Genomic DNA, 10,931 nt, shown 5'->3' with positions numbered 1-10,931 from the left:
TAGGATTCTTTTAGATTTCCTTTTAGTTTTCTGTTTCCTAGTTTAGTTATTCTTCAAGCCTATATAAAGGCTAGATTAAGTCTTGTAAGAGCTATCTATTACTCAATCAAATTATTAAACACAAAACTTATCTTTCTCTTCTTGCTTATAGAAATCTAGTATTGCTTTCTTTTACCTTGTTCCACATTACCTTGGGAGAGCCTTTCTCACCTTAGGCTCCAATCTAAGATTACTATCTTAGACTGAAATTTTAAGGTATCTCTCCAGGATGGGCATTATCGTTTAATTCTCACCCCAAATCTCGACAACTCAAGTTCTGGGGTCGGTGTAACCTTCCCTTGAGTCATGCCTTCTAGGTCTTTCCGATAGTGACGTGCGATAGGTGTTACTATATTGCCTCTTGCATATGAGCGAACTAGGGTACACGCCACATTCGAATTCCTAGCCAATCTGATAATGAATATCATTTTTTGTAGCCTTTATCAAGGTCTTACTTTTCTTTTATATAATTTCTTAACTTTCAAGCAAAATATTCTCATTACAAATTTATGTTAACATATGAACTTTTAGGCTATTATCTTTGTATTCATGCGAATTGATTCGCAGGTGGCTATGGATAATATTTTTTCAAGAATTGCCTATTCCAAGGGCGATCTAGTTTACGGCATGTATTTCGTCCTTCATGATCCATTAATTCATAGGCTCCCTTTCCAACTATTCTTTTTATTATGTAAGGTCCATCCCAGCTTTTCTCCAATTTTCCATCTTTTCGTTTTTGATATATTGGAATCTCGCGCAAAACTAATTCGCCTGGTTGGAACTCTCTTATTTTAGCCCGGTTGTTATATTCCCGAGCTAGTCTTTTTTGATAATTTTCCATGTGCTGCAAAGCGACTTCTCTTACTTCTTCCAAATCATCTAGCTTTGTTAAAATCAAGTCCGCACTTAAATTCTTTTCCCAAGCTTCTCTTTTTGTGGTAGGGATGATCACTTCTGTTGGTAGCACTGCCTGTACTCCATATGTCAGACAAAAGGGCGACATTCCGGTTGCTTCTCTTCTTGTAGTTCTGTAAGCCCACACTACATTATGTACTTGTTCGCACCATCCTTTATTGTGCCCTTCTAACTTTTTCTCCAGGTTGTCTGCGATTTTTTTGTTTGTAGCTTCTACTTTTCCATTGCACTGGGGATATAAAGGATTAGATTTGCCACTTTGAATTTTGAACGCATTGAGCAACATTGCTATATTCTCGCCTTCAAACTGCTTTCCATTATCAGACACCAATTGTGCAGGGATGCCAAATCTGCATATAATATTTTCAAAAATGAATGTGAAGATGTCCTTATCGCGAATATGTTGAACTGCTTTTACTTCTGCCCATTTAGTGAAATAATCTGTTGCGGCAATTAGGAATCTTTTTTGTCCCGTTCCTGGTATAAATGGTCCAACAATATCTATTCCCCATTTTCCAAAGGGCCACACATTTGTTGATGTATTAAGCATATCTCCAGGTGCATGTATCTTCGTTCCATGACGTTGACATTCTTCGCATCTCTTCAAAACTTGTTTTGCATCCTCATGCATGTATGGCCAGTAATAGCCCTGTATTTTTGCTCTGTATCCCAGTGATCTTCCTCCGTTATGATTACCAGCATCCCCATAGTGTAATGTCTTTAGAATTTCGATTCCTTCTTTTCGCGTAAGACATCTGAGTGAAGGTCCAAGGAATGATCTTCTATAAAGAACACCATCCCTTAATTCATAGTTTGTCGCACGACTCTTGAATTTGTGTGATTCTAATCTCTTCTTCGGCAATTCCCCCTTCTCTAGATAAGAGTGTATCTGAGTTCTCCAATCCTTCTCTTCGCTCACATTTTCTGCTTATGTATCGTCTGTGATCATCACATCTGTTTTCATTTCTTCATCCTTTTATATAGATGGTAGTAATAGTGTTTGTATCTTTATATTCCTTGCTACCGGATCTACTAACATTGATGGTATGAACGCCAATGCATATGCAAGTCTATTGTCTTTTCTCCATATATGTCGCCAACATATATTTGGAATATGCATTGCTAAATCCATAACCAATCTTTTATATTTTTGCAAAAATGGTTCATTAGTACTATATGTTCCTTGTATCTGACGAATTACCAGTTGGGAATCACTGGTTATTCGCGCGTCCTCAATCTTCATTTCAAGTGCGTGAACAACTGCTTCATATTCAGTTTAATTATTTGTGGATGTGAAGTCCAATCTGAATGAATAAGCCATTCTCGCTCCTGTTGGTGAAATGAATACAATACCAATGCCATTTCCTTCTCCATTGGATGATCCATCCACCAAAACCTCCAATCTGTTTGGATTTCGATCAGTTAATAAATCATTAGGATTTCCATGTTCTTCATCCACCTCCATCATTTCTTCTACATATTCATCTTCTTCTATTGGATATTCTGCAAGAAATTCTGCGATAACTTGAGATTTTGGTGAAGATAAGATTTCATAACCAATGTCATAATTTCCTAATTGTGCATTCCATCTCTCTATTCTTCCTGACCTTTTCGAATTCTTCATTGCATTTTCAATTGGTATCTTTGTTAATACCTTAATTTTGTGTGCTTGAAAGTAGATGTGAATCTTGAATGATGCATATACCAGTGCGAGAATCATCTTTTCGATTTTTGAATAATTTTTTTCTGCAGAGTTATATGTTTTTCTTATGTAATATATCGGTTTTTCTACACCTTCCTCTGATCGTAACAGTACTGCACTTAATGCATGAGATATTTATGCTAGATACAATAACAATTCTTCTCCCTGCTTCGCTTTTTGCATAATGGATAAGTTTACCAAATAATCTTTTATGTTTTGTAATGATTTATCGCACTCCATTGTCCATTCAAATTTGGTTCCCTTCTTTAATATATTGAAAAAGTGTTTGCATTTATCTGAAGATATTGCAATGAATCTTCCCAATGATGCTATCGATCCATTTAACCTTTGAACATCTTTGATTATCGCAGGTGGTGGCATGTCTCTAATCGCCTGTACCTTTTCCGGATCAACTTGTATTCCCTCCTTGGATATAATATAGCCTAAGAATTTTCCTGATGATACACCAATTATACATTTTTCTGGGTTTACTTTAATATTGAATTTTCGCGTCTGTTTTAAATATTGCTCGCAGATCATCAACATGATCTTTCGCCTCTTTGCTTTTAATTATCATATCATCTACATAAACCTCCAATGTTTTATGTATCCACTTTTCGAATACTTTCTACACCATTCTTTGATAAGTTGCACCGGCATTCTTCAACCCAAACGACATTTTCGCGTAACATTATAAACCTCCTGGTGCGAAGAAAGCGGTGTGTTCTTGATCTTCTTCTGCCAAAGGAATTTGATTATAGCCTTTGTACCCGTCTAACATTGTGACTCTATCATTCCCTGATGCCGATTCTACCATTTGAGGTATGTCGAGTAAAGGGAAACTGTATTTACAGCACGCTTTGTTTAAATCTGTAAAATCTATGCAAATCCTAATTCCTTTGTTCTTTTTAGGTACCACCACCATATTTGCTATCCATTCTGGATATTTTGCTTCCCTTATAATTCATGCATCTAACATCTTTTGTAGTTCTGCTTCTATTTTTGGATGATAATCAGTTGCAATTTTCTTTATCCTTTGCTTGAACGGTTTTACAGTCTTCTTAATGTCTAATTTATGACATGCGACAGACGGATCTATTCCTGGCATTTCTTCCATACTCCATGCGAAAATATCATTATGCTCTCGCAGAATGCTTATTGTTTTTTCCTCTTCTTCTATATCCATTTTAGTTCCAATTCTTAATATTTTTGGTTCTTCTTCAGTTCCTATATTTATTTCCTTTGTTGGTTCTGCTGCGGAAAATTCTCTTTTGGTTCTCCCATAGGTGTTGGTTCCTTAATTTCTTTACTTCGTCCACCTTCCTCCGCTGGATTTTCGCCTGGTATTCCTTTTCCATCTTTCGCTCTTATCATGTATATTCGAAATTCCTCTTCTTTCCTTTGTTCTCTGGATTTTCTCCATCGATCCTTTCGTTTTTTGGATCGTCCTTCATAATTTCGCACATCTATTTGATTACAAGTATTCGCAGCCTTAATGTCTCCTCTGATTTCACCTATACCGCTTGGATTGGAAATCTGATACATTGATGTAACATTGACGCTACTGCCTTTAATCCATGTACCCATGGTCGTCCCAACAACATGTTGTATGGTGACTCAATGTCAGGCACACACAGTGTTATCTTTGTTTCAACCTCTCCCAGTAATATTCGCATCACGATTTCTCCCTTTGGTTTTGTAATTGCTCTATTGAATCCATGAATATTATATGGTGTGGGTATCATTTCTTCATCTTCGTATCCCATTGCTTTGAATGTGCGATAAAATAATATATCAACTGCACTTCATGTATCTATCAATGTCTTATCAATCGCCCATCCTTCAAATGTCCTCTGTTTTGCAATAATGTTTTATCACTCGACTGTGACCGTAATTACCAATGGATCTGTTCGCTGTAAGTTTTCTTCTGGAATTTCATCTGCCGCAAAGGAAATCTTCACCTTTTCTCAATCTTGTAATGGTAATTCTTCCACTATAATTTCAATCTTCTTTCCTTCGTAATTTCTTTTATGAATTCTCCCGGTTATTGTCGCTTGGAAATCTGCCTCAGAAATTGATACCTTAGTTATGTTATTACACTGTATATCTGTGCCTCTTTCTTGAAATGGTATGATTCTTGTTGTCTTCATTAATCTTTTATGCTTCTTCCTTAATTTCTCTTAGAATTTCAGATCTATTACCAGGAATTAACATCCAGCCCTGTTTTCTAGCGCCAAAAATGTAGTTGTAAGAAATCTTACAACTACACTCCACTATAACTAGTTCAATCTCTAGGTAATAATTATGAATTCTTGATTTTATTAACAAAATATTAGGAATGTTTACAAAATAGATTGAAGTATTACAACAATTCTACTTGAAACCTAAACTCACTTTCTCTCTCTTTGTATCTCTTTTACAAGATTTGTCCTATAATAATCTCAGAAACCATGACTCTCTCTCCTTTATATAGGATTTTACATAGTGGATGACAGCTAAGAATCCCATTATTTTCGGGTTCACTATGCGACATATTCACTCATATACAATCGCTCATCTTCGCATAGCATACTTCTTCGATAATTCTTCACACTTTACTCGTGACTTTGCTGACATCATCTGGTGCGTCATCTCAACTTTGCTATGTGCGATGCTCTTCGTTTAGGTTGTATTCTTCACTTCATGTAATTATTAAGGTGTGTGATATTTAACTCCTACACCCATAGTGGATTTTTGCTCAATCATCTAGTCTCTTGTCTTGTAGGGGTTAAATATCGCGCTCATATGTATCTTGCGAAAGTGTGCCATTATAATGGAGCGAGCTGAGTTCGCAGGTAGCATATCCTGGATGACGGAACCAATGACGTCATAAACTCACGAGTAAAGTGTGAATCCAGTGCGAAGTTCAAGAGCACGTGCGAGAAGATCCAATACACGGGAGACAACACATCGCATGTCAGATCCAAAAAGAGGGGCTTTATTAGCTGTCCTCAACTATGTAAAACTGCTATATATAGGACCAACCACCCTTGTGTTGGAGGAGATCTTTTTGAGAGTTGAGGTAGAACTATAGGAGAGAGAAAGTTATTTACTCCCCAAGTTAGGGTTTTATCTTCTTCTTTCTTGTATTGATTTCTAAACTTAATAAGATTCATATATGTGTTCTTCATGATGATTTCCTAGTTTATTATATAGATTATTAGTGAGATTTATCACTACTACATTTTTGCGCTAGAATACAGCTCGGGGAAGAGATTACACATGTTTGTGAAAATCTTAAAACTGATTTTTCGAAAATTGATTATGTTCTTGTTTTTGTGAAATATCTTTGATTGTTTTCGTTGAGTTTCTTGAGTATTCGCTGATTTCGAACCTATGGAGTAATCCTAAGGTGTTATATTTTTCAAAGGTTTCTTGTTGTTCTTGTTTTCATGAAAGATTTCGATTATTTTCTTGAAATTTCAACATTCGTATTCCCTTATTCAAAACACAGTTTTCATTTAGGAAATAAGTTTTCGTTTGCATAAACATGCGAGAAAAGCAATATTCCAGGAACACAAAATGGTGATACAAGCATCCGCAGGAGAAAATCCAATACCGATTAGGAGGAGTAGAAGAATTGCAGGTAGAAGAAGAAGCGAAATCGCAGATACATCAAGAATGGGAGAGAGGAACAACAGATTTCGACCGGTGAGATCTCAGATCCATCCGGAGCCAAGGGAGAACGATCAAAGATATTATGATGAAATAAGCGTGCACACTACATATACAGACACCGTAGAAGAAGACGAAGGGAGAACGCAGGAGGAAGGAGCAATATGAGAAATTGAAGATAACATGACCATTGGAGAACTAAGGCAGCAATCGGCAGACGAAGGAACAAGAGAAGAGGAACTATGTGCGAACTTGACGCGACAAAATGATGAACTAAGAGAGGAAAACCAACGATTACAAGAGAAAAGGTCACAATCACGATCCAGAACAACACGTGCGAGTTCAAGATCAAGGACAAGTAGAAGTACCTCCAGACGAAGCAGATTTGATCACAGAAGCGATGAACATAAACAATTTATTATAGATAATAATTTGTCTAATAATCTTCAGGTAGGAGATAACATGCAGGAGGAGCGCGAACGCAATCAAATAGAAGATCGATACATACAAGAAGAAGAGAATGAACCTAGGTGAGGACGTCGCATAAAAGGTAGATTTGAGCGAAATGAAGAGTATAACCGCATCCAAGACAACTCCGAACAAGAAAATGATCCAGAACAAGCAAGGATGATACTCCATGGAAGAGAAATGTTGAGGCGACAATACAAGAGAAATAGAGCTGCACAAGAGCACGAGAGGGATGAGCAAGAAAGGCTAAAAAGGAGAAGAGAAGAGGCTGAACAACAAGAACCGGGGGAGGCTATACGTCAAAAAAGGCTGAACAAGCACACTTGAAAAGACCGACGCAGCAACAGGAGAACCCATTCCCAAATAATGAGATTTTAAGAGAGATAGCAGAGTTAAGAGAGTTACTCGCAAAAGAGAAAGATGGAGGAAGAAGGCAGCTAGAAGAGGCGATGGCATAAGCAGTAAAAACACCCTTCGCACCACGGATACAATTAGTAATAATACCAAAAAAATGTACACTACCCATATTTCCTAGCATCTTTGATGGATCGACATGTGCAATCCAACATATAAGGGCGTACAACTTAGCTTTGCTGCAATATGAGGATAACGACGCGGTCTTATGCAAGTATTTCCCGGCGAGCCTCATAGGAGAAGCCTTGAAGCGGTTCGAAGGATTGCCAGTAGGTTCAATAATATCATTCCAGCACCTGCAGAGTTTGTTCTTGACATAGTGCATCGGCAACAATATGCTAAGGCCAGGAATCGAGAAAGTATTCAACCTAAGAAGGAGAACGAATGAAAGCTTGGGATCTGTGACAACTAGATGGAGGACAATGTGTAGCGAAATGGCAGGACATGTGGATGAAAGAAATCTCATCTTAGCATTCATCAATGCCCTATTTCCTACTGACTTGTTGTACACACAGGATGAAGGGCAGGATAACGATGGAGGAGCTACGCGAGTACCACGAAGAGTATATTGCTCTTGAAGAAAATCAGAGGATATGGAATCTTACCCGGTTGCAGTTGCGAATGAAAGGGAAGGTAATGCGAGCCTATTACCAAGGATGGAAAACGTTGTTGCGAGTACTTCACATGGAAGCAAAGAGAAAATGATCATAGAAGATCAACAAAAGCAGGTAACAATGAGTAGCATAGATCAATGAATGTATGAGCATGAGTATAAAGAGAGGCAATACAAAAATCATGGAGGAAACAACAAATTTGCAAGATACGACAATCATGGAGACGGATATGGGGGAAACATGAGGTATTACAATCAGGACGCAAAATACAGAGCCTATGAGGAGGTCAGAATGCCACCACTTAACACAATAGTGGACAAAGTCTGGGAAGCTGTTATATTAATGGAGGAGATAATACCACCACCTAATCTAGGGCAAGAACCACCATCTGAGAGAAGAAGTAAAGAATTTTGCGCTTATCATCGTTTCTATGACCACATAACAAATAAATGCAAGAACATACAGCGGATCATATTGAAAATGATTGGACAAGGAAAGCTTAACCACTTCCTCGCTACACCACCACCTCCTCCACCTCCATCGCAGCCAACAACAGATAGACAGACATCAGGAGCATACAAAAGCAAAAACACCTTTCTCATAGAAGTGGGAGCGAACGCCAAGAATTTACATTGTAACTCAATAACACACTCATCAAAATGTATAGAAGACTTTCATGACAATGTGCTGAGCTGAGTATATGCGAAAGATGCTGAAGGAAAGGAAATACTGAACCTAGCAAAGATACCAAAACTCAAAGAATGACAGAGGCAACCAATCACATTTAGCGCAGAAGAAGTATTCGGAGGAGGTGAACTCCATAAGAGCCCCCTGGTGGTTAAGTTTGAGATAATACCAAAAGAAAATCCGGATAAGGAAGAAGGTGAAGAGGATCTCACATGGGCGATAAATAGGATACTAATTGACTTTGGGAGCTCGGTGGACATTCTGTTCTACCATACTTACAAGACAATGGGAGAAAAAGATGAAGATTTGATTCCTTCAACTTATAAAATATACGGTTTCAATGGATCGGCGAACAAGCGAAAAAGAGATATTACCATGCGAATCCCTCTTAAGACAATCTTTACAGAAATAATCTTTTGTGTTGTGGACGTCGAATCTCCATACAATGCATTAATTGGAAGACCATGGTTACATATCATTCTGGGTGTGGCTTCCACATATCATCAGTGTATCAAGTTTCCATTACCACAAGGCGTTGGAGTCATCAGGGGAGATGTTAATGAAGTGAAAACATGCAACGAATTTGATGTTCAGAAAAGTGAAGTGTGTGTGAGTAAGAGAAGAAATTGGAAACATGACGCAGAAGAAAGCAAGCGGTGCGAAAGATTTGATGGTGCACTTCATAGAAAAAGAAGGAGAAGTCGATGATTATCATAAAGATAAGGAATCAACAAAGGAAGAAGATGTTGGGGTTGAAAAAGAGAATAAGGAAGGAGCTAGTATAGGACAAAACCAGGTGAGGACGGTCAATATAGAAAAAAGGCATGAATATGCGAAGAAATCTGAAAGGGCAGAATTTCAACCAGGAGAGTTAGTCATGAGTCAAGTACCACCATACCGCAAGCAGGGGAGTAAGAAGAAAGAAGTAGCATGGGATGGAACTTATGTGGTGATGAAATATGTTGGAGATGGGATGTACAAATTAATGGAAAGAGATGGAAGAAATATGGAGAAAATGGAGAGTAGGCTTTATAACAAGAAATATCTAAAGCAGTATTACGGTTAGAGTGCCCGACAACATCAATTCAAAAGTACTACCTATATGAGAAGTGGATGGAGGAGTAAGAGGGGCGAAGTAGCTAATAGATTATTATAAGTTATTAGTCAGACATTTCTATTTGTGCGAATAAAGAAGAGAAAGAAAAATCAGAATTGTACAAGCAAAGATTATTAATAGAAAAGTTTTGTTCCTTCTACAACACATACTTCAAACATGTAAACAGAGAAACGAGGAAAAAATAAGACCTCCACTAGGGGGCAACAAAATTTAGAACGTCTAACTAGGGAGGCTAGGTATCCAATTGTGGCATGCACCCTAGTTCACACTTGTGCAAGAGGCAATATAAATAAGCCCTAACGCGCGTCATAATTGGGGAAAACCTAGTAATACATGGATCGGGCGAAAGCCATACTATCCATGGAACCTGAGTCATGGATATTGGGGGCGAAATAAAAGCCTATACGGTAGAGACTCCTTAGTTGAAAGACTAAGGTACTAAGTTCTCTATCATGGAGTGTAGAAACTCGACTAGGGCGCAGCGGTACACGGTTGAGCCAAGGGTGTCGGGGGAGTCTGGAGCGTACCTCACCACTCTTAGTAAGTCCTGGTTATGATACACTCGGTCCTCAAGATATCCCAATTAGGGTGCGATCTCGAAAGAGACCGCGAAAAGAACTGGTTATTGCATCACTGGATGAGAGGATCCCACCCTAACCCGGTAGGGGTACGCCTCCTTGAAGGGACAACCAGGGGGAAGATAAGGACGACACCTTCGAATAGGGAGCTGAATTGTGTCAAGATACGACAATATCATAGGACTATAACTCAAACAAGAGTATATACCTGTCGTAATGGTGCATAAAAATCCTGCAGAGGCAATAATACGAAAGATGATAAGACGAGATCAATGGGTCGCTGCGCGAAAGCGTAGAGACCTCCTGCAATTTCGTCGCACGACCAAAATGAATACCCTGAGGTAAAGATAAGTCCTATTAACATGGGAGGATGATGAAGACCTCTAATTAGGCAGGCTCAATAAGACCTCACGAACAAACCCGAAAGACCTCACTAACATTATTTTTGCAGGATGAAGTAAAAGCAGAGGCAAAGATATGACCAAAACACAAAGGTATGATTTTGAATTACAAGGTAGCATACATAACTGAGGGTTTAACATAGGCAATTGCACTTCTGCGAATAACAGAAGCAACAATGGGATTATAAACACAATAAAAATATGTTATTCGCACTAGCATAATTACCTCATGTCAAACAAGATAGCAATCATATATTCACACACGTAAATTCATACACATATATTGTTGTATTCGTGCACATGATGGAATTCCACACATGCATTACTATATAATAAACTCAC

The 10,931-nt window shown here is 38.2% G+C and overlaps 1 protein-coding gene across 1 annotated transcript; it reads right to left on the bottom strand.

Annotated features, from left to right (window-relative positions):
- Positions 1–610: 610 nt before the first annotated feature.
- Positions 611–3,842, bottom strand: LOC113357723. The gene is made up of 3 exons (XM_026601172.1): positions 3,634–3,842; positions 1,094–1,304; positions 611–1,009 (listed from the first exon to the last, which is right to left on the bottom strand). The coding sequence occupies exons 1-3, from the start codon at positions 3,840–3,842 to the stop codon at positions 611–613; spliced, it is 819 nt and encodes a 272-aa protein (XP_026456957.1).
- Between the last annotated feature and the right edge of the window lie 7,089 nt (positions 3,843–10,931).

The sequence above is a fragment of the Papaver somniferum genome, chromosome 1 (genome assembly GCF_003573695.1).
Source record: "Papaver somniferum cultivar HN1 chromosome 1, ASM357369v1, whole genome shotgun sequence".
Classification (NCBI taxonomy): Eukaryota; Viridiplantae; Streptophyta; class Magnoliopsida; order Ranunculales; family Papaveraceae; genus Papaver; species Papaver somniferum.
Note: the sequence above shows the minus strand (reverse complement) of the source record. Positions and strands in the feature narration are given on the sequence as shown.

Bases quoted from the DNA above. Each gene is read 5' to 3' on its own strand.
- LOC113357723 (XM_026601172.1), bottom strand. From the start codon at position 3,842: ATGGATATAGAAGAAGAGGAAAAAACAATAAGCATTCTGCGAGAGCAT. The intron at 1,305-3,633 runs GTTAGATGCATG...TATTATATGCAG, and splicing joins GAAGCAGAACTACAAAAGAT to ATTTGGCATCCCTGCACAAT. The intron at 1,010-1,093 runs GTACATAATGTA...TATGGAGTACAG, and splicing joins ATAAAGGATGGTGCGAACAA to GCAGTGCTACCAACAGAAGT.